Raw genomic sequence first — 25166 nt, forward strand, 5'->3', positions numbered from 1 at the left:
TTTTTCAAGTTGAATGATAGTTCATCAAGTTGTAACATTGATAACACTATTTATTCATCACTCTTAATTTGTAATTAGTTTTTAATCTATAGATTAAAATATAGTCAAGTAAGATTTTGTTTAATTCGTCTCATTGCAAAGATTATTAATATTAAATTTTTATAATTTTTTATTATTTATAATTAAAAATATTAAATATTAAATTAGAGCATTGAACTGCATAAAAAAACAAATATTGCAAGTAACTGAGGAAAATACATCAAAAAGTCAAATTTTTGGAAATTATTAAATTATACATCTGGGAATTTCTTTAGAGATTAGTTGGCTCTGGTCACTGTCAGATTTTACAGAAGGCTGGATTTATAATAAAATTTCTTTTAAAAATATTAATCAATAAATATATGTATTTTAATTTGATAATAAATGAAATTAAGGTGATATCATAGTTGGTACTTGATCAATCCTCAAAAGACTTTCTATTCTATTCTTATATCATAAATTTGATTTTTACGGCGGAAAAAAATTATTACTTCTTCTTCCCTTGTTTTAGATAGAGGTGTTTATTTTGGTTGATTTCGGATTAGATTTTCGACTCGATTCAAAATGTAATTCAAATTTAATATCGCGTAAATCTCGGATCATCTAATCATTGTTGAACACCTATAGATGATCAAAGTTATCCAAAATCGACCATATATTAAGTATGACTCAACTCAACCCAAAATATTAACAATCAAATCAAATTATCACAATATTAACATACATACAAAAGCCAAAATTAACTCCATAATACCCCTCTATTTGTAGGGCATTCTTCAGTACCCATATTGTAGATCGTCTCACGGTGAGACAAATTCAAAACAAGAAGGTCATAAGCTAAAGATTTTTATTATTAGATTATTTAACCTAAGCATGAGGCATGTCTCACGATATAATCGTCTCATATAAGAAGTTGTGATAAATAAAAAGGAAAAATTACCTAGAATAATCCAATCTTTTCATGATGTTCCTATAATAATCTCGACTATTGATTAACCATAAATAATTTCAACTTTATAGAGTATTTTCCTAGAGCAAACTCGAGCAACCGAATGACTTGCTATAGGAAGTTTTCTTTTTAAAAAAAAAGATAAATTGAAATAAATGTTGAAATAAATGTTTAAAAAATGTTATAAATTTGTTTTTTGAATTTTTTATGTGATTTTTCAAAATTTTTCTCTAACTTTATATTAATTTTCAATTTACTTTTTTGGTAAATTACCTACTTTAGCAGGTCATCCATTCATGGTTAATCAATAATTGAGATTATTGTAATAAAATCATGAAAAGATTAAATTATTCTGGCTAATTTTAAAAAAAAAAAAAGAAATGGGTTAAATTAGTAATCTCAAAGGAGAGTTTCCTTGCAACCTACGTCTCTTACAGCCAGTATTTAGGGGCATATGTTGCCCATTCATACAAATTTTCATAACACTCTTTTCATTTCTCAAGTCCAAAAAAAATTTCCCACCTTTGTTTTACTTCTTCATTTTTTCTGCTTACCAATACCAATCTTCTTCAAAATTCTTAAATTAGTACAATAAATTTCCATCCTTTCTTCATTTGATACCAAATTAAATTACTAAATATCATCTAAAGTCTAAACTTTAGTGTATATAAACATACAATTAATTTTTGTTTTTCTAAATTAATTTCTCTTTAATTACTCATCAATTGGAAGAAGTTAGAATTCCAAGATACCCTTTTCAATTTGGCATTGAAATCTTTTGTCAAAAGGCTAGCTGTGTATTGGAATTTGTAGGAATTGTTTGTTGATCAAATACCCAATTGTAGAAAAAGAAAAAATCCCTAAAATATAAGGGGGGGAAAAAATTAAAGTGTGAAAATTTATAAATAAAAATGGAAAATATGGTTGTTCTTGATGGTGAGCAAGAATCAATGGATTTACCACCTGGGTTCAGATTTCACCCTACTGATGAAGAGTTGATCACTCACTATCTTTCATTCAAGGTTGTTGATACTAATTTTTGTGCTAGAGCAATTGGAGAAGTTGATTTGAATAAGTGTGAACCTTGGGATTTACCAAGTATGTTCCTAATCAAACCTTTGAATTTCATCCTTTTTTAATTCGTAGTAGTAGGCTAGAGAATCTCTATACACGTAAAGGCCCCGACCACCAGACTAGAGTCTAGAGGTGTTCATTCAAGTCATCGGGTTGGTTTCGGAATAGGTGTTTCGGGTCAGTTTGAAATCAAGTTGTATTCATATTGTTTTTTATATGATTGTAAATAATTTTTGAAGTAGGGTCAAATTGAATTCGGTTATAAAAGTCGAGTAAATTTCAGATCATGATTCTCGTAATCCGGTGATTTTTAATAAAAATATTCTCATTTTTTAAATTTCTTTTTGGGATTTGGGTATGTTTTGCTAATGTTAATTTGGTTGATTTGATTTATTATAGAGAGAGCAAAAATGGGAGAAAAAGAATGGTACTTTTTCTGTTTAAGAGACAGGAAATACCCAACTGGATTAAGAACAAACAGAGCAACTGAAGCAGGATATTGGAAAGCTACTGGGAAAGATAAAGAAATTTATAGAGGAAAATCACTTGTGGGTATGAAGAAAACCTTGGTTTTTTACAAAGGAAGAGCTCCAAAAGGGGTGAAATCTAATTGGGTTATGCATGAATATAGACTTGAAGGCAAATCCTCCCTTCAAAACCTCCCTTCCAATGCCAAAGTAAGAACTAAATCTCTAGTTTTTTTATTAATTTTTCCTTATTTTTCTTCATTATTCTTTTAAGAATTTAAGCTCAAAACTGTTTAAATAATAATTCACATTATTCAATTAGAAATCATACTATTAAATTGTCTAACTTGTACCATAGAAAAGTAAAATTAAGTTGCTTTTATACACTTGCAAAAATCACTCAATATAATTCATCAGCTAATTCGTTTATTCAATTTTGCAATTTGCTCAAACACCGACATTAGAAACCATCATGAATTGTCTTACTTGTAACAAAAAAAAAAGTTGCTTAAATACATAAGCAAAGATCATCATAATATAAATCATCAACTAATTCCTTTATTCAATTTACAATTTACTCAAAATTAAAAGAAAAATCGTAAATACAAGTAAAATGATAAATTTATTCTTCTACACAACACCTATACAATAGGAAAGTTAATTGCACACAAACCCGATAAAGGTTTGTCTTAAAATCAATTGGTATTAGGATGAGTAGTTGATCAAATACATATATTACTCAACCTCTCTCTGTTTCGTCGACGTGTAATTACATGTAGGTTATTTCCCAACACAAATCATGTGACATCAACAAAGATGAATGTACAACTCACTTTATATTAGTATTTCGAATTCGCCCCGTGAAATCCTCTCGTTCAAAATCAATACTAAGATGTTGGGATGGTTTATTTCAAAATATGTGCACATTTTATAAGTTATTAGATAGTTTTGAGATGGTATATATATCCTTAGCTTATGAAGTGTTTTCACCTCGTATTTTCCCGATAATTACTGACATTCACGGGATGATGTTATTTTCTTGCAGAATGAATGGGTGATATGCAGGGTATTCCAAAAAAGTGCATCAGGAAAGAAAATCCCATTCTCAACCCTAATTCAATCAAATTCATCAGGAATTGAATTCAACCCATCAACAAACCTCCCACCATTAATGGAATCCTCACCTTACAACACAAATTACAATACCCATCACGTGTCCTGCTTCTCCAACTCCATGGAAACTGCTCAAACAAGTCATTACCAACCCATTGATCAACCCTCTTTTAATGGGTTAAACAACCATCCTTACACTTCAATTCCCATAAATCCTGGTGATAATTCATATTACACTAGACTTGGGGGTGTAAATCCCTATTTTTCTCCCCAAATAGGCCCTAATTCTGGGAATTATTCGGATCAAAGGATTCTCCAAGCAATTATTGAGAATAATGGGGGAGAATTAAAACAGAGTATGAAAACAGAGGTGTTTAATTACAGTGCATCACAAGATACTTGTTTAAGTAGTGATTTAAATAATGCTGAAATCTCGTCCGTTGTTTCTAATCATGATATCAGTCGGAGGCCGTTCGATGATCTTGATGGACCGTCGACTTCTGTTGGGCCGTTAGATATGGATTCTATATGGAATAATTATTGAAAAAAATTACTGCAGAGGAGATTATAAAAAAAAATTAGGAGAAAAAAAGATTATAGAAATTATATATATTTATTACACGTTGATTCATTGAAGGTTTGTATTAGTTTGGTGTATAGAATTTACTGAATCCAATTAGGGATACAGATGAAATACAGTATTTTATGTATTTTAGTATGATATATAATATATTAGTAGAGAATACATTATAGCAACTGTCTAGTCTTACATGTATTTTATAACTTGTGATTTGGTTGTTAGAGTTTTGAATGAAATTGTTCTAAGAATTAATGTATTAAAGATTATTGGTAAACAACAACTTAGTGAAGTGTGACCATTGGTTTAAGGTTTTTTTTTGAGTATATCTTGTATTTAAAAGTGAATTAAATGACAAATTATGTTATATTATCTGGCTCAAAACAAATTTTAAAGTCATTCTTTGAAACAATGACTTCACTCAAAGGTAAACTCGTTCAAATATTTTGCTTAGGCCTTTGAGACTTTTTCTTTAATAAGTTTAAAAAGATTAAAAGCTTATTTTTTAAAAAGTACATATTTTCTTATTAAAAAAATCTTAATTAATAACAGTTATTTGTAAATAATCACAAAATGACAAAATACATAATATTAAAATAAATAAAATAAGAAAAAGATAAAATAAAAATCTCAATAGCCCTCCTATAAAATAGGAGTTTGTCACATAAGGGTAATTTACTACTATTTTAAATAACCGTTGTTTACCTATACTAATATAGCAACTATTTAGTCTTGTATTGAGATTATAATAACTTGATTAATTTGGATGTTAGGGTATTGGGAAGAAGACTTATAATTGATAATTGGTAGCTGGCTTTATCAATTGATATGATTAATTTTGTTTTGAACTAAACCACTATTATAAGCTAATTAAATCAGTTAATTAAATAAATTGGTCAAATAAATTACACTAATGACCTATAAATTAACTAACTGAGGTTTGCAGAATACTTATTGAATGTATTAAAGTTTAGTGGTATAGTGATGTAAATTAGTGCGCTTGAAGTAGTTCATTACAATATATTTTCTCTTTTTTTGGGGTGGTTGTTAAGACTTAAAAGACTTTTCATCAGTCTCTAAAACATCCATATCACTATACGTTACTCTCACAAAGTAGTTTTAACACTCGTATTGTTAGCAATAAATTAAAATTTCTTTCAACACCACATGCTTCAGTACTTGCGTAGGTCTTAGGGTCAATTCCTTTGAGTTCCAAAGACTCCGAGTCACTAGCAGCAAGGAAGTCTAGAACCAAATCATTAATTAAAAAATTTATAAATAAATATTAAATTGTGTAACATATAAAATAAAATAATGATAAGCCCAATTAATTCACCAAACACAACACACATATATATATATATATATATATATATATATATATATATATATATATATAAAGGTGAATGGCAGCCACCCTATACAAGTTATTAAGAAACCAATACAATTAAAAACTTAAATTGATGGTTGAGACGATTTTGAACATGTTCAATATGTTGGAAATACTTCGCATGGGAGACAAGATCTCATATAAATAAAATAGTGGGTTGTTGACTTGTATATATATTAGGTGAGCTAATCTTCCTATTATTATATGGTTTTGGGAAACAATGAATTGAACCTCACTAAGTGTATGTGCGAGTGTCCACACAAGTGGGTCATGGTGAGATTATGTGATGAATTGTCAAGGCCTAATATGTTCGACTACTTAGGGCCCAAAAAATTAGAGGCCTTAATATTAAATTATGCAGTATAGGTTAAGTGCTTAAAGATACAATGATATCAGAAAATATTATAATTTTTTCAATTGCACGGGACATTCAAAAATTTTATCAATTTTTGTTCCGCCTGTGCCGATGATATATTATATACTCTAACAATCCCTCTTACGAGAGCTCTTTGGCTAGGAATTGTGGATGTAGTTAGGCCCTTTATTTTCATACATGGCGCTGAATATTCTACTTTTAATGTGAGGTTGTTGAGATTGGAACACATGAGTTCTAGTCATATCATCCTGCACCTCAACCATTAACTTAGACCTTTGGTTAAGATTCTTCCTTGACATGGTTTCAAAAGCCAACGTGACAAAAAGATCATAGGCTCGAATCTCAACTACCACTCAAATTGTAGTAAAATATTTCGCGGAAGATATGAGGGGGTTTGTTTGATTATATAACATATAATCTCAAAGGCTCTAAGTAAAATATAAATTATAGGCCTGTAAAAACTAAAATTATGTTCTATTATATTTTGGTATTTGTAAATTTGTTTCTTAATATATTAAAATATTATCAAATTTTATAATTACATAGAACCAATATCTCTTTCTCATATCCGTTGCTTCATTTTTAACATGTCCATCATTAATGAGAAAAAATAATCATCATCATCCCCTTAAATCAATTGTAATTGTTAGCTTTTTTATTATCAGTCTTCTTGAATACTTGGCATTCCTCTAATTAATATTTTCAGGTTAAAAAATATAAGGCCCCCTCAGTGGCTCATGGAGCTTAACGTATATAGCCGGCTTTGACTATCAACTTAAGCTTTTGGTTAATTTGATTCTTTGATACAAATAACTTATATTCGCCCCGGTGACTAGCATGCAGTCTTGTTAGTCGAGACTCGATCGAGTGATCTCGAGCGGGTCAAGTGCTCACAAGTTAGCTCGGCTAAGAACATTTTTATGAATGTTGATTCTAACGGAAAAGTATTGATTCAGATGGACTAAAAAACAAAGAAATGCCAACTAAAATAAGTTATTATTGTAAGTTAGTATGAAAAGAAGTAGTTGGAGAAGTGTATGTTTTAGGGTATATAATGATATGAAAATGAGGTTCCTATCAGATACTTTACATTTATTGCAGGTTTTTGGGGGCAAAAAAATGAAAATGCTGTTACAATCATCCCAATCTCTTTCTTCCCACATTAGAATGCATGAATAATATGCACCTATCAATGGATAAAGTTTGGTTTAAGGACCACTTCCATCACCTCACTCATCCCTTTTCTTTACCCTCCTTAATTTAGTGACAAACATTATAAAAATATTATGAAGGTTTGGCAAACAATTAATAGCTGGTAACTGATTATAATAGCTGATTTGATCAGCTGATCTTATTAACTGGTTTGATCAGCTATTTTTGAACCCGCTCCTATGAGCAGTTGGTTCAAAAACAGCTTATTATTAACAATAAGTTGTTTCAACAAACTAATTTACCAAACATTAACATTAGCTGGTTTGACTATTCAACCCTCTAATTATATCAGAACAATCTAAAATTGCCTAATAAATATTTTACCAAACACCCTCTATAATTAATATTTTAATATAAGTTGTGCGTTTGCACGAGAGTCAAGCTAGTTTTCTCGTATTTTGGTTTAAAGCGATTGTTAAACTTCATAAAAGGGATGCGTATGTTACTTTTTGAGAAATTTATTTCGTTTTACTCATCAATTAACAAATTTATAAGATCTTTTAATGTGAGATGCATTGTATAAAATCTTAAAATTTTCCTCACTTGAAGATTAAATTTGGAATTTAATATAGATTAGAATTTTATTAAGTGCATGCTAATAAATTTAGAATATTGATTCTTTGAATATAGAGTTCATTCATAAACTTAAACTACGATAATATTAATTTCATAATGGAATTGGGGATATGTTTTGATGCCATATTAAGATATTCTCAATAATTGAAGCTAAAAACTCCTCCATTAATATTTCTTTGAACTTGCTATTCAAAGTGATATTTCTTTTTGATAGAGTATATTATACTCCCTATGTTTTCTTATGTTCTTTCCATTTACTTTTTATATTATTTTCAATGCAAATTTCAAATCTCAACATCTTTAAATACACATAATAAAAAAATTTTAAAAAATACATAATAAAAGAATATACATTAAGACAAATCTAATGAGATCTTACATGAATATATTTTATTTTTTAAATATATGTCAAAAACATTAATTAAATTTATCTCTCCCTAAGTTGAAATATTTCAAATAGGAAGAACATTAGAGAACGGAGGGAGTATATAATATATCATGGAGGTTCAATTATCAGCCTAAACTTTTTATTGAATTGGTTTCTTAACATGATATCGAAATCAAACATGATGAGAAATCAAACATGATGAGATGTCAAATAACTAATTAAACCAAAAACTTAAATTGATAATTGAAGCCTTAAAATATATTATATACATAAGCGATAAATAAATTAAATAAGTGGATGATATAAGGAAAAATTTTAGCTTATAAATAAATGTAGTACTCAATTGTTCCCATGAATTCTCATAAACACATTTTACTTTTTCCAATTCTTTCCATCAACACAATTTGTTTAATTTTATTAAAAATATTTGATAAAATAATATATTGGACAATTTACGCAAAAATATATGCCCACCAAATAATAGTGTTTGTTCAAATTAAATGACAAATTAATTAGATGAATCAGTCACTTAATTTAATAATTAACTATTAAATTATTTGTCAAACACCTGATTATTCCAACCATCACACCACAAATTATATTTATGAGCAAATCCCAAACATGTTAGAGAATAGATACTTAGAGGTTAGGGGAATGATAAAAAAGTAGAAAAGGTCATTGCTAATAGGATTTGGATATGATTAACAGTATTTAATAAAAACAAAAAAGCTGCCGACTCATACGCTGACAAAATCAAATAATTGGTGAGATTATTATTTTTAAGAACCAAGAAAAAAAATTATTTTAAAAAATTACAAGTTATATATTAAACAAAGATTAAGAACTAATAGAGTCATTTAAAATGTGAGGACGAAATTAAAGAAAAATTAAAATCTATTGATAAGAATAAAAGAAAATAGTGTAAATATTATCATAAAAAAAAAATTATATTAAAATAAAAAAAATTAAAAAAGAAAATTTGACAATCTCTTAATGACAGAAGAAATATTATTAATAACTCGATTTTTGGATAATCATAATTTATGCTCTTTGTGGCAACATTACACCACCTCCCCTTCCTCGAGGGAAGAAAATAATTAAACAATTAAACCTCAAAATAACACTTAAGAGTAGGTTGGGTATTTTTCACTTTACTCTATCACAACCTGTGTTTATATAATTACAATGTTTTCTCTTGCACGTCAATTAGATTCTTTCTTTTAATGTTTTTACATGTTTTTAGTCTTATAGTAGTTGAAAAAAAAGTATGTATCATGTAATATATGCTGTAGTTTTTAATTAAATCACAGTAGTAAAAAAGTGACAAAAAAAATTAGGCAAAAAAAAAGATATGTATGCTTCTGTTCTTTCCGCTAGCATTAATATCGCCTATAAATTTATTATTGATAATAAAATTACCAATTTATTCTCATATACGAGAATCATGGTTAGTCTAGTAAGATACTTCCTTCATTCTGAAATACTTGTTATATATGATTTTGACATTATTTATCATTCAAGCTTATTTTATATATTGCGGCTAATTTCAATTGAAATCTTATTTGAATCGGTTAATCGTACACTTTCATGATATTAATATTTTGTAATTTTTATTTTGCATAATTTGTTATACATATTATCAAAATATTACATTGAATTACGTAAAATATTAAATAAGGGAAAATAGTAATTAAAAACTCTTTGTTTTAAGGTTTCTCTACCCTACACGAATCAGAAAAAAAAATACAAATAAGACTCATTTATATCTTGGATAGTGAGAGTAATTAGTATGATGTTAATGAAACAAGGTTTGGAAAACTGATATTCATTATTAACAAAGAATGTCCTTTAAATAAGGTTTACAAGATAAACGGTCAAAGTAACAATCTCTAAGAATATTCCTATAATCAAGCTAAAAGATAATGCCTTAATATAGCTACACTAAGAATGGAAAATATTACAGAATAAGTATAATATATGTACAACAATATTGACAGAATATTGACATAATATTTCTGTTGACATGCCCCCGCAAGCGTGACTATCTAGCTGTAAGTCCAAGCTTGTTGATTAACATTTGAAGACGAGGTCGAGCTAAAGACTTTGTTAAAATGTCAGCTAGTTGATCATCATTATGAATTGTTGTAACACGAAGTGATCCCGATTGAACACGCTCACGAATGAAGTGATAATCAACCCCTAAGTGTTTCATTCTTGATTGGAAAACTGGATTTGCACTTAGTTTTGTTGCGCCAATGTTGTCACAGTAGATTACAGGAGGTGAATGATATTGAACTTGAAGCTCATGAAGGAGATGTTGAACCCATTCTAGTTCAGCGGCTGTTTGAGCAACAGATCGATATTCAGCCTCTGTGGAAGAGCGAGCTACTGTTTTTTGTTTTCTAGAACTCCAAGAGATAGCATTTTTACCAAGATACACAATGTACGCGCCTGTGAATGTGTAATCTTCTCTGTTGCCTGCCCAATCAGAGTCGGAAAAGGCATGTAATATTGGTGGGGAGTCAGAATAGAGATGCAAACAGTAATTCAATGTGCCTTTGAGATAGCGAAGCAAACGTTTTAGAGCTTGCCAATGTACAGTAGTTGGGCGGTGCATAAATTGGGAGAGCTTATTGACTGCAAAGCCAACATCAGGACGAGTGAGAGAGAGATATTGCAAGCTACCAACAAGAGCACGAAAGTCAGTGGGTTCCAAGAGAGGGGTGCCATCATCAAGAACTAAGGGAGTATGAGCATCCAGAGGAGTATGAGCAGGGGTAGCATCACTCATGTTGGCTCGGCCAAGGATGTCGGTGATGTACTTGCGTTGACTAAGAGCAAGGCCATTGGTTGTAGGTTGAACCTCGACTCCCAAAAAGTAATTAAGTGAGCCAAGGTCCTTGAGAGAGAAACGTTGGCCGAGAGTAGCAATGAACGAAGTGACCAAAGAGTTGTTGGAACCAGTTACAATAATATCGTCTACATAAACAAGAACAAATAGGGAGGTATTATTATGAGTATAATAAAACAAAGAGGTGTCCATACTTGAGTTTTTGAAACCGGCTTTAAGAAGAAAGTTTCGGAGTTCATTGTACCAAGCTCGGGGAGCTTGTTTAAGACCATAAAGAGCTTTCTTGAGGTGGCAAACATGGTGGGGTTTGGTAGGATCAATGAAGCCTTGAGGTTGAACCATATAGACATTTTCATGAAGAGTGCCTTGAAGAAAGGCATCATTGATGTCTAGTTGGCGAATGGACCAGTTTTGACTTACGGCAAGAGAGAGGATGAGACGAACCGTCGAAGGTTTGATGACCGGGCTAAAGGTTTCAGAGTAATCAATACCCGGCCTTTGGTGAAAACCTTTGGCAACTAAACGTGCTTTGAAACGTTCAATGGAGCCATCTTTGTTGAACTTTATGCGATAAACCCATTTACAACCCACTAAATTTTGGTTGGGTGAGGGTGGAACTAATTCCCATGTGCCATTATCAATGAGAGCTTTGTATTGAGTGGCCATGGCTTTCTTCCATTCAGGATTGGATAGAGCTTGTTTGATGGTAGTAGGTTCACGAGGGGCAAGTTGAGCATGTAGATTTAATTTTTGAATTGGTTTATGGATGTTGTTTTTGGAGCGAGTGGTGAAGGTGTGAGACGGAGGTGGTGGAACAGCTTGGCGTGTGGGTGGTAGTGGAGGTGGTGGTGGAGGTGGGTTTGTTGACGAGGCTGAGGCGGGTGATGAGACCATGGTTGATTGATCAATAGCAGAAGGCAGAGGAGGAGGCGAGAGAGAGGAGGAGGGAGCGGAAGATGTGGTGGGAGTAGTAGACAGGGAGGTAGTAGGAGTGATAGGAAGTTGAATAGTGCACCAATTTTCAAGAGTGTCAGGGAGATTAAAAGGAGAGAGAGTGGATGTAGCAAAGGGATATGTATCATCCACAAAGCGCACATGTCTAGAGGAGTAGATACGATGAGTTTTGGGGTCAAGACATAAGTAAGAGTGTTGGGTAGGAGAGTATCCAAGGAAGACACATGAAATTGATTTTGGTTTCAATTTGTGAGCATTGTAAGGCCGTAGCCAAGGGTAACATAGAGAACCAAAGTTACGGAGGTTATGATAGTTAGGGGGAGTACCATATAATTTGAAGTAGGGAGTTTGATTTTTAAGAGTGGGAGTAGGCATTCGATTAATGAGATAAGTGGCTGTTTGAATAGCATAAGTCCAGTATTTAAGTGGCATGGAAGCATGGGTGAGGAGAGCAAGAGCCGTTTCAACAATATGAAGATGACGACGTTCGGCATAGCCATTGTGTTCGGGAGTATGAGGAGGAGAAGTGAGATTAATGATCCCATGTTGAGCAAGAAAATTAGCTAATTTTTTGTATTCACCACCATTGTCAGAGTATAGAATTTTGATAGTGGTAGTAAATTGTTTTTCAACCAAATTTTTGAAGAGAGGAAAGATTTTAAGTGTTTCATCCTTTGTTTTCATAGGATAGACCCAAATAAATTTTGTGTAATGATCAACAAAGAGTAAGTAATATTTAAATCCATCAAAGGAGGGTAGGGGGGATGACCACACATCACTATAAATAATTTCAAGGGGCCGGGAAGAAGAGACACTTGAGACACCAAAAGGAAGCTTATGACTTTTATTGATATAGCATGAGTTACAGTGATTGTGAGTAGCATAAGAAACATTGAGAGTAGATAGTAGTGTATTTAAGATAGATTTTGATGGATGGCCGAGTCGATGGTGCCAATCAACTTTCTTTGTGGAGATGCAGGCGAGAGGAGAGGAAGGAAAGAAGGGCCACTCATAAACTCCATTATAGCATGGTCCTTGGAGAAGGGTCTCACCCGTGCTAAGTGCCTTGACAAAAAAAGAGGAAGAGTTAAATTCAATAAAAACATTATTGTCAGAGCAAAATTGAGATATAGAAATTATATTTCGATGCATAGATGGAACACATAAAACATGAGAAAGATGAAAAGAGTGAGAGGGAGAGGGAAGGCGAGTTGAACCACTGTGAGTAATTGGAAGAGCCGAACCATCTCCAATGACAATTTCATCTGTTCCATCATAAGGAGTATGGAGGGATAGATTAGCTAGATCGGTGGTGACATGATGACTAGCCCCACTGTCAAGTAACCACGGTGAGAGGGTAGGCCGGGGTTGAGCAGTGGCCATATGTGCTTGAGCAGCATTTGTGATCATGCGAGTAGGACGGGGAGGGATTGTGATTTTCGGATGTAATTCTTTGAAGGTAGGGCAGTAGGCAAGCACGTGACCTTGAACATTACACCATTGGCATTTTCCTAAGAAGGGTTTGAATTGTTTGGTGGAGGCAGATAGATGATTTGGATTTTTTGCTGGAGTCATGGAACGAGAATGAGAAGAGTGGATGTGCGAGGGACGGGCGTGGATTGCATTGGCAGTAGCGGGAAAAGAGATGGTAGGAGTACGCTGGGCAAGAAGAAGCTCTTTACTAAGCAGTTTCTCGTGAAGAGCTTCAAAAGAAATTGGTGTATCACGTTGGTGAACACCATCAATAACAGTTTGATACTCCGAATCAGGGCCGAGACCTTCAAGGATACGATCTATGAGATCGTCATGAGGAAGAGGATGACCAAGAAGAGCAAGAGAGTCAGCGATGCGCTTAATTTGTTGAATATAATCAGTGATAGTCAAGGTTCTTTTTTGTGTGTGTTTGAGTTGGTTTTTGAGTTGTTGAATATGAGTGCGTGAGGGATTTGCATAGGTGTTGGCAAGAGAGTCCCACGCAGCTTTGGATGTCGGTGCGCGAGTGATGAGAGGTCCAAGAGGAAGAGACAGAGTTCCGGCAAGGGCACCGAAAAGGAGTTTGTCTTGACGGATCCAGGTGGTGTAAGCAGGGTTGGGTTCGGTTTTATCATCTTTGGTAATAGTTTTTGGAGGGCAGGGATGTGATCCATCAATGAAGGGAGCAAGGTCATAGCCTATGAGAAGGGCCTTGAGTTGGGACTTCCAGGAGAGGTAATTGGAGGGAGTAAGCTTTTGAACGGAATGAACATTCATGACAACGAGCGGTTTGGAGGGCTCACCATTGTTTGGAATGGTATTGGAGGAGTCAGTCATGATGAGGAGGATGAAGATTGAGAAAAAAAAAAATTAGAAGGCTCGTGATACCATGAAACAAGGTTTGGAAAACTGATATTCATTATTAACAAAGAATGTCCTTTAAATAAGGTTTACAAGATAAACGGTCAAAGTAACAATCTCTAAGAATATTCCTATAATCAAGCTAAAAGATAATGCCTTAATATAGCTACACTAAGAATGGAAAATATTACAGAATAAGTATAATATATGTACAACAATATTGACAGAATATTGACATAATATTTCTGTTGACAGTTAAACTTTTCATTCTCAAAATTTATGTATGGTGAAGATTACAAATTTCGTCATTTAAATAATAAATTGTAAAAGCTTACTAGTAATTACCAAATGCATAATTTAATCTTCGTTTTGCAAAATCTTTATAATACTAAACTCTCTTTTTGGGTTTAAAATTGCACCTCTTTCTAAAATTGTAATATCAATTTAGTTTTAATAATAAATTAAGATAAAAAGCTCATGTATAAAATATATAGCTGATGAGTTAATGTTTATAGATAAAATTAGGAAAACAAAGTAATTATATATATATATATATATATATATATATATATATATATATATATATATATATATATATATATATATATATATATATATATATATATATATATATATATATATTTATTAGGGAAACAAACAAAATAAAAATAGGCACAATTTCATATATACAAACACTACACACATAAGAAGACATTTGGCAAAAGTAATTTGAGCGAATGAACTGAGAATTTAAAAAAAAAAAGTTTTATAAGGAATATTATAAAGGAATTTAAATTTAATAGAAGAAATGTGAAATCTTACATGAAAAAAGTAAAAAATAAGAGCTATTTGTCCCTAAAACCTCATATTTAAGTTTCAACAAGAAATGTGACAATAGGTTCACTAGTTGCTCATATGTAGTTCTACTTAGCATAAATACGTATTAATTACCCCCTATATCATTTATCACGGCTATAATATTGGACTAATCTTGCACTTTTGTACAAACCCCATGTTCATGAAGAATAAAGGTCAAACACATTCTACTAGGAGATGTCTCATTAAAAAAAATTGCAATGACATATCCTAAATTATACTCCCTCACATTTGCAAATGTTTTTCCCGTTTACTCTTTGCATAGTTTTCAAAATAAATTTTGAGTCTTAATATCTTTAAATATGTATCATAAAAAATTATAAAAAATATGTAATAAAAAAATATACATTAAGATGAATCTAACAAAATCTCACATGGATATATTTTATCATCTAAATATCTTAAAAATCTTATCAAATTTCTCCGTCCAAAGTAAAATATTCTAAACGGGAAGAACATTAGAAAACGAAAGTAGTAATAAAATAAGTTCAAAATATCCAACATCATCAAATTTTGAATTTAGTTTCCATTGCAATAAACTTTTACTTCTAATGATAAATTGAACATCAATTTACTTGTCAGATCACTTGTTAATATAATTATACATATGATATGGTCATTACTATGATGTGGATGTACATGTGTGTAAACATGATAGTACAAGTGGTAGTATGTGTGTACATGTGTGTAAACATGATAGTACAAGTGGTAGTATGTGTACATGTAGCCTTACACGTGGCATTTATTTATTTATTTTATTATTTTATTTATTTTTCATTCAATTAATTTATTTATGGAAAAAATTATTTTTTAATTTTATAATAGTTTTTAATGTATTTTTTTATAATATAAATTATTCTAAAATTAGTTTTTAATTCATTTTTAATCACATTATAATCTAAACTTAGTTTCTAATTCATTTTTAATTATATTTTATTTTAAAATAGCTTTTTAATTCAACTTTATCAATTATTATTTTAAATTATTTATTTAGAATTTATTTAATATATTATATTTTTTTAATAAATTTATGTTATTAGTGAATAAAATTAAAAAAAACATAATTTAAATCCTTTTCACTGCCGCCACCGGTGGCAAAAAAAAAAAAAAAGCGATGTCAAAAACTTTTTGAACTTTTAATTAAATGCGAATTGTACAAGTCTGAGAGAAATATACTCAAGGTGTTTGGATAAAGTTAATCATAAAATTTAGTTTTAAAGAAAAAAAAACAGTAAAAATGTGCAGTAAAATAGATATTAGGATTTAAACTCAGGTCTTAAAGATGGAAGACAAAGTGTAACACCCACCAAGCACAAAAAATTACCCAAAATAGTTGACGCAAATAATTTACATACATGTCTTTATGTCAATAAACCACGAAGACGAATAATTTTGATGTTCCATTTGTATTTTTGATACTTTAAAAAATAAAAACCTACGTTAAAATTTTAGTATAAAATAATGCAAATTAAAATTTTTAAGCTTTAAAAATATATACAATTCAATATTATACACGTGCTCAAAATCAAATAGTCTACTGCCAAAAATAGAAGTAATGCAAGGAAATGTTGGCAATGTAATTAGCTTTATTTCATTCCATAGTCCCATTACTCCCATACCTTAGGTTGTAGGTTATCCTATAAGCCGTTTGGTGATTGGTTGATTTTAATACCATGTTAAATTAGGCTGGACTTATTGTTAATGCCAGCATATTAACGGGGGGACACAAGTGCACACACTTCATAAGCCAAGGAGATATATACCATCCCAAAACCATATGGCTATGGGAAGAAGGTTTCTAATAGCTTATAAAGCGTGCACACCATTTTCAATTTATCGATGTGGGATAACTCATCCCAATAAGTTCATTCCCAATTAAGAGTATGAATGAAAAAATAAGATAGTTATTCCCATCATTATTTATTTATAATTAGTTTATGTCATGTGCTTCTTCTTTTCTTATCCTTTCAATTTGATTCCTATACGAAATAACCTCACGTATTACATACTTTTATGTACTCATTCATTCTGTATTAGACGCGTTATTCTATCATTCTCTATTTCTCCTCTAATTATTCGTTCTTTTCATTTAGCATTATTTTTTATTTTAGATTTTCTTATCATATTCTTTTAATCTTATCTGTATGTTTTATCTAATTTTTAATTTCATCAACTTATGTATTATCAAATATCTTTAATTTCATCTCTAAACACATTAATTTTCTCTTTGCTACCATCCTAAAGGCAAGAGAAGTACTTTGTTTTGCTTTTCTTTTTTGTTTTCCTCTTATTTATATGTGTCACAACTAGATTTGTGCAAAAGGGCGACTGGGTTGTGCCTGTGCTCAAACAAAAAGTGTGGGGGTAGGTTGAACGTCATCAGAAATCAGCACATTCTGGTCCAACATATTTAAAATTTTATTCTTTTAAAATTTCATTCAGATAAGAATGTCAAATTGAATAAAATTTCTTTTAACTTAATTATGATCACTTTTATCAATTGTAATTAGAGTCTGCTTAATTTTTGTAAATAATAAAATTCTATAGTAATCTATTCACAATTTAAGAAAAAAATAATAAAGGCCCATTTAAAATCTATAGAGTTTGCTTCATTTTCGTAAATAAATGCATCCATTTAAAATATAGTCTATTTAAAGCGCGCATATTTAAAGGTCAGATCCAGCTCCAAGTGAAAGCCTGACTTGTTGCATTACTCTACTCACAACTGAAAATCAAATTTTCTCTTTAAGTATAAAGTAAATATTATTTTCCATAAAACATTTTTGATTCAATTTTCACTTTATTACTCCCTCTTCATTAGTATGATCTGTAATTTATAAAATAAAAAAAAATTGTGTAACAATTTGCCCAGATCTAACGGTTTACAATGCAAGTTGTTAGTCGTTTTGGAATATTTTTGTTTATCGTTGTCTGTTTCACGGCTCTTTCTTGTCACGTGAGATTGTATATAAATATAACAATTAAAGTAGTTGTTTTGTTAATTTGTTTTAAACACTTTTTTTTTTGAGATAAATTTTAAACAAGTATTGGAAGGGTAAATTCCTTTGTAATTTCAAAATTCTAACAAATTGTAGGAATTCAATTAAGAGAGTAAGTAAATATAAATTTCTATATAAATTATAAATTTCTATGCTCAATCAAATAAGAAATGTCAATTTATAGGAAGTTGATCTCATTAGAATTTAATTCCTATGTCAAGCAAATGAACTTTTAGTATAAAATTAAAATATAAAACATTGATTTAAAAATTTCACATAATTTGCTTCTACAAATTAAAGTTAATAATAAGATTGAATTTATTTAATATTAAATTTTTATTTTTTATAACTATTCAATTTGTTTTACTTATTATTATGATTATTACTATTATTATTTTTTTTTTTGAGAAGTATGAATAATTATATTACACCAAAAACAAGATTCGAGTACAAATACAACAGAACAAAATGATGCCTATCCATCATGGGCACTAGCGAGAGCCACCTTCTAGGAAGGGTTCCCAAACAAGGCTAAATCATTTGTAGCATCATTCCAAGAACAAGATTATTATTATTATTATTATTATTATTATTATTATTATTATTATTATTATGTGAACTGGTGAATTTAATTCATATAAATTGAGGATTTGTTAATGCATGATTGTGGTGTAGCAATCACCTTGTTAAGAGTGATGTGAAAAAATTAAAAATAAAAGTTGGTGAAGTTGGTTTAACGGATTATTATTGTCACTAAGTAGATATTGTGTTTTTGTTCTTCCTTAATTGTCTGTACTTTGTTCTTCTCTTTAGTCGCTCTCAACTATTACCATTATAAAACTACCAAATTCTTCAAATTAATGTACTGAAATGATCATTTGAATATCTCATGTCTATTTTTAAATTACTCTTTCTCTCGCATTAATTTTCCAATAATATTTTAATTTTCTATATGAATCTTTTTTGCAATTTTTGCTACAAACTCAATATAACATATAGGATATTTGTTGTTATAGAGTATGTCATCATAAATTACAAATTGTGAAATTTCAATCTTTTTTGAATTATTTAATTAGGATAAATATTTTTATATACAAGGTTGATATTAACTTGAATTAAATTTAGATAAAATTTATCTTTTATGCTAAGTGATATGAGATTATTGTAAAGCTGTTAAAATACTGATAATAAAAAACAAAAGGAATACTACGTCTTAAGTTTTCACACAAGTACTTGTATGAGACGGTCTCTTCATATAACATGCCCCATGTATGGATTGATTAGCCCAACTAATACAAATTATTAAGATATTAATTCCTTGTTATGAGATGTCACACCGAAAGACAGTCTCACAAAAATAACTCTAAATTTTGTAAAATTATAAATTGTTATCTTTTAGGCCGGACCAAAATTAAATGAGCCGAACTATTTCTTAGTACTGAAATTATTGCAAGGGAAGAAACAACAATTTAGGGAAAATTTTATTGCCTAAAACTCATCAAGCATTAAATACCTCGTTGTCTAACAAATATTCAATGCATATATTTGTAACGTGATCGTATTAAAAAATGTATTTTGCTCCTAATTTTTCCTTAGTATTATTATAGGCATGAATGTTCATCATATATTTTTTTTTATAGTGTCGTTTTTTAATTGAGAGTTTAATATTGTCCTAACTCTTCTCTTTATGCACTCTATCAACTCTGTTATGGTAATATTTATTCTTTTATTAATTTATTTAATAATTAACATCATATTACTAAAATACCCTTTGACCTTTCGTGTTGACCTTGACTTTCGGTCAATGGGCTTTTTTCTGAATTTCCCATCCTCCTTGAATGGCCCATGGGCTACTCACTTCCAGATACCCTAATTTCCCTCCAGAATAATAACCACCTATTTGACTCAACTTCCCACTCACCCACATTCTTTGATCATCCTTCTTCCACGGTAGATAACTGCCCACTATCTTCCACTTTCCATCATAACCACCAGCTGCTGCCCATTACTCCCATGATCATCCACTCCTCCTCAGGAATAACTTCATTTCCATCATTATAAATAGGAGCAGCCACCAAGAAGGAAGGATCATCTGAAAATAATCCTCTTAAGCATCCTTGCTCATACTCCACTTCATTAACCTACCCAAACACTAACAATCTCAATCCCGACATCTCTTCTTGCATTCATTCTATAATCGTTCATTCATTAATTTCCGATTTACGTTCTAACTTGAGCGTCGGAGGGGTTTTCCGGGAGATCACCCCCCGGACAAGGCTAACGTGTTGTGTTGCAGGAATTCAGGTCGCTTCCTCCTACGAATCGCTGCTTCCGATAACACTTCCACCTGTGGTATATTAAGTGTCTTCCACTTCCTCGTTTCGTTAACCGAAACAGTTTGGCGCCGTCTGTGGGGAGTGTTACAAAAAGTCATGGCTCCCAAAAGAAATCCAACACAAACCGCAACCATGCATAGCACAGATACAGACACTTCTGCAGGTCAGGCCAACAATCAGGCCGTGACCCGCCGTGATCTGGACATGCTAGCACGAAACCTCACTGCTGCGTTTTCCGAACAGCTCCGCGCCGTCATGAATAACAATAATCCTGCTCCGCAACAAGTATTGGAGGATATGGCGGATCAAATAAAAAATCTGCGGGAACGAATCGAGCCCCCTAACGAGAAACCCAAATCCCACGAATCTCAGGATGGGAACTCGGGGATGTCACGTTCCAGCAAGAGAAACAAGAGGCGACGGGAGAGACCAAGGATTCACGCAAGCCTCAGCAGAAGTGATCCTAGAGACAGAGAGTCTAAAACCGCCTCTCAAGATGCCCGTACTTATTTAGAAAGCAAGAAACAGAAGGCGTCCGAAAGTTTGCAATCCCTGGTTGACAAAAGGAGGGAAGAAAGGAGAAAGTATCAACTCACGGGATCTAGCCATTCCGCTAGCCCCGTCTTCATGCCGCGGCATGAAGTTAGCCTGGGTAGGCTTCCCGAAGACCCCATGCCAATTAGCTCCCCGCTGGCCTCGGAGGTGCTGAATACTCCCAATCCAGCAAAGATAAAGATTCCAAACATGACGGCCTTTGACGGGACGTCTTGCCCGGAGGAGCACTTGATGGCATACAAAAACTTGATGCTGCTATACACAACTAACTTCGCATTGTGGTGTAAATTTTTCCCAACTACTCTTACTGGAGTAGCTCTTACGTGGTACACCTCCCTTCCAGGAGGAAGCATCCACAACTTCGCGCAATTGGAAGGCAAGTTCCTAGGTCATTTCGTAGCATCAAGAAGACAAGAAAAATCAAACTTTCATTTGCTCAGCATCACACAATTAGAAGGAGAATCCATATCATCATACCTGAAGAAATTTCATGAGGCGGTGTTGGAAGTGACTGATTTAGAGGAATCAGTTGCCCTAAACGCCCTGATTAACGGAATGAAGGCTCAAAGGCTCAAGTTCCAGTTGGTCGAGAGTCAAGTGAAGACATACGCGGAGGCCATGAAGCAGTGTCAAAGCTACGTCACGGCTTCCGAGATATGTCAGGCACATGACCCAAAAAGGCGAAAGTCTGAAAAGAAAGATGTCGCATCCTCCCATCAATCTTTATGGAACAGAGAGGAGCATTCGTCAAGGAGGGACAGGAGTTACATGCCGCGTCATCCAAAGCCCCCGTCAGACATGGGATCTCCACGATCCCGGCACGTATACATCGCGGAAGGGAAGTCCAGGACGCGGAATTTGCTAGACGGAGGTAACGACCCGATGTTCAATCGAAACAGGAAGGACATTTTCTTCGCTGTTCGAGATAAGTTGCCAGCTCCACCTCCTACTACCACTCCTTCCGATAGACGCAACTACAATCTGTGGTGTGATTACCACAAAGAGCACGGCCATACTTTGGCCCAGTGCCGCGAACTCAAACGTATCCTACATCAATTGGCTGATGAAGGAAAACTGTCGAGGTTCGTTAACCGAAGGGACTATGACGCAAGAGGAGAAGCGGAAAGAAGGCAGTGGAATCAAAGACGCGGATCCCCAAAGAGGGATGAGGCAAGGCGTGAAAGTTCCAACACACAAGGAACTATCAACGTAATTTTCGGAGGATACTGAAGAATATCCTACCATCCGAGCCGCGAGGGATAGCGTCCATACTCTGCTGAAAGGACCTCTAAAAACCGTATCAAAGGGACCGATCATGAGATTTGATGCCACTAATTCCCAACCGTTGCAACAACCACACACTGATCCTTTAGTGGTTACCATCAAGATTGGGCAAATGATGGTGAGGCGAGTATTGGTGGATACCGGAAGCACAGCCGATCTTATAATGATGGAATGTCTAAGAAAAATGAAATTCGAAGAAAAGCACTTGCAACCCCTTGATAAACCTTTGATTGGGTTTGGAGGAAACCAGGTCATTCCAATGGGAACAATCATACTCCCTGTGCGAGTAGGGGAAAGAAGCGGAAACAGAACAATGCCCGTGCGATTCCCAGTGGTAGATCTGATGTTCCCCTACAACGCCATCATGGGACTCCCACTCATCAACAAGATCAAAGCGGCAATCTTCCCTCACCAACTCTTGTTACAGTTTGAGCAGGACGACGGACAAGTGGGCATCCTCAAGGGAGACCAGGTAATGGCCCGCCAATGCCTCATCAACACCATGAAAGGAGGAACTTCCGTCATCCCTTCTAAAAGAGGAAGGGGAGAAAAGTCTCCTTCCGTCATGAGTATAGATGGACAATAGCCCTCATTCATTAGTCTCAATTTCAACTAAAAGCAGCGTTAGTCAAATTAGACAATAGCTCTCTTTCATCAGTTACAATCGTTTGTCCGTGACAATTTCAATATCAATATAATAAGAGTTTCAACATTTTATTCATCATCCAACGTCAAGTTCCAACGTTTTCAATTATTCAGTGTTATATTCTACTTTCTCATGATTATCTAGTCTTCAAAATGAAGAGTTGTCGGACGTACTCGACATCCGTTCACACAACCTCAAGTTATCAAGTATCAGACGCCTACTGAACTTCCTTATTGCAAATCTTGTTAAAATCAGTGTTTTCCATAGACTCGGCAGCAATCAGTAGCATCTGTAAAGTCGGACCCCAAAATAGGTCTTAAAAGCTAAGAACCTTGGGATAAATCTAAGTATGAAAGGATTTTTCATAATTCGTTCGACTTATAGACGTGACTGGTCAGTTGCCGCATCCTCCTTGCTAGCCGTGGAAGGTGTTGAGGTCACGTCATCCTCTTCAACGTTGCACTTTGTCGCAATTCCTTCAAGCGCAAATCTAAGTCGCGACCAACATGGCAGGCACCAATACGCCCAATCCGTAAAATCGACAAATCGGGCCCCTTATACTATCCTGAATTCATTTGCTAACGAAAGCGTTCACCACATCCGCGGAAGTATTCCATTTTCCACGAACTGCCCGACAAATGCAAAAAGTAGTTGAGGCTTCTGAATTGAATCTTTAAAACTTGCGGAAGATATCACGAAGGAGCCGCGGTGGCTATAGGACTTCGAGAATATTGGTTGTGTCTGCAGAGTCTATAAGTCGGACTCTATATATGACCAACTTTCTTGCAATTTTTCTAAGTTATGAAGATTCCGTGATAAGTCCATGCGTGTATTATTTATTCCGCGGCAATGTTCTATATACCTGAGTTCACTTGCCTTGGTGTTGCCCTACAATTCCTACAAGGCATGAAACAATTATTGTGGAAGATGTCCGTGCCATCGATAAGTCGAACCCCTAATGAGAGGGGGAATATGGAAAATTTTTCTAAGTATTTCAGCACTTGAATGTGTCCGCGATGTTGATAAGTCGGACACCCAAAGTGTGAATATTGATAAATTTCTCTAAGTTATCAAATTTCCTATCGACGCCGTAGAGTCGATAAGTCGGACCCTAAATTACACTCCAAAGGAAGTATAAAAAATTCTAAGTATGGAGATTACCCATTCTACCTTCCGACTTATAAATCTGGAGAATCCTTATTCCGCGTAATCCAAGATAGCCGCGGAATACAACAAGGCCGCGTCATCCTCGTTAGCGTCATATGAGCAACTTCCAATCTTTCGAAGCATTCTTATCAATCCGCGATATAGATAAGTCGGACCCCCAGGTCCTCCCTACCATTTTTGAAATATTCTAAGTATGGAAGGATTCTCGTGCCGACCATATGATTGAAGACGCGGACCCTTACATTCATTCCGCGGCGTAGAAGATATGAAGGACTCGCTGAGACAAGAAATTATTCTAAGTATTCTTATCCTCCCGTGATATCGATAAGTCGGACCCTAAATTGCACTCTAAGAAAAACATGGAAAAAATCCCAAGTCTGAGATCACTCATTCCACCGTCCGACTTGTAGACGTGGCGGCTCTCTTGCCGCATCACCCATGATAGCCGCGGAAACTAATGAGGCCGCGTCATCCTCCTTGTTGCAAACCATCGAATGACCACCTTATAATTTTTCGAAGTATGGAAGGTGTCCGTAGAGTCGATAAGTCGGACTCCCAGGTGCCCCTAATAATTTTGTAAAAATTCTAAGTATGGAAGAATTCTCGCATTGTCCGTATGATCGAAGACACAGACCTTTGTGCTCATCCCCGGTCATAGAAGAATAAGGGGCTTGTTAAGACGAGAAAAAATTGTTCACGTATTTTTATCGTCCCGCGATGTCTATAAGTTGGACTCCCCTAAGTCCTTCAGTGAAGGTTTAAAAATCTAAGTATAAATCTAAGCCGCGTCATCAACTCGCGTGATTTACTCGTTCCGCGGCATATTATCCTCCTAAGACTCCACGGTATGTAATACTGTAAAAAAGAAAAAATAAAAATAATAATAATAAATAAAAAATAAAAAATAAAAATTATTGTGATTTCATCCGTGTGGTAGAAAAGTCGGACCCCCTTGGGGGGGTCTTGTTCCAAAAATATTCTAAGTGTTGGAGCTTCCGCGGCA

General features: G+C 33.3%; 2 protein-coding genes across 2 annotated transcripts; both read left to right on the forward strand.

Annotated features, from left to right (window-relative positions):
* The first annotated feature begins 1467 nt into the window (after positions 1-1467).
* On the forward strand, positions 1468-4499 carry LOC130800080 (NAC domain-containing protein 100-like). Its single transcript, XM_057663432.1, has 3 exons — positions 1468-2086; positions 2462-2739; positions 3575-4499. The coding sequence occupies exons 1-3, from the start codon at positions 1900-1902 to the stop codon at positions 4184-4186; spliced, it is 1077 nt and encodes a 358-aa protein (XP_057519415.1). The 5' UTR covers positions 1468-1899; the 3' UTR covers positions 4187-4499.
* A 16216-nt stretch (positions 4500-20715) lies between these two features.
* On the forward strand, positions 20716-22296 carry LOC130799194 (uncharacterized). The gene is made up of 2 exons (XM_057662303.1): positions 20716-21594; positions 21730-22296. Exons 1-2 carry the CDS (start codon positions 20716-20718, stop codon positions 22294-22296), a joined length of 1446 nt encoding a protein of 481 aa, XP_057518286.1.
* Positions 22297-25166: the final 2870 nt, after the last annotated feature.

The sequence above is a fragment of the Amaranthus tricolor genome, chromosome 14 (assembly GCF_026212465.1).
Source record: "Amaranthus tricolor cultivar Red isolate AtriRed21 chromosome 14, ASM2621246v1, whole genome shotgun sequence".
NCBI lineage: Eukaryota > Viridiplantae > Streptophyta > Magnoliopsida > Caryophyllales > Amaranthaceae > Amaranthus > Amaranthus tricolor.

Coding starts and splice junctions, on each gene's coding strand:
- LOC130800080 (XM_057663432.1), top strand. CDS start 1,900: ATGGAAAATATGGTTGTTCTTGATGGTGAGCAAGAATCAATGGATTTA. Junction 2,087..2,461: donor TGAACCTTGGGATTTACCAA/GTATGTTCCTAA, acceptor GATTTATTATAG/AGAGAGCAAAAATGGGAGAA. Junction 2,740..3,574: donor ACCTCCCTTCCAATGCCAAA/GTAAGAACTAAA, acceptor ATTTTCTTGCAG/AATGAATGGGTGATATGCAG.
- LOC130799194 (XM_057662303.1), top strand. CDS start 20,716: ATGCTAGCACGAAACCTCACTGCTGCGTTTTCCGAACAGCTCCGCGCC. Junction 21,595..21,729: donor TGACTGATTTAGAGGAATCA/GTTGCCCTAAAC, acceptor GAGATATGTCAG/GCACATGACCCAAAAAGGCG.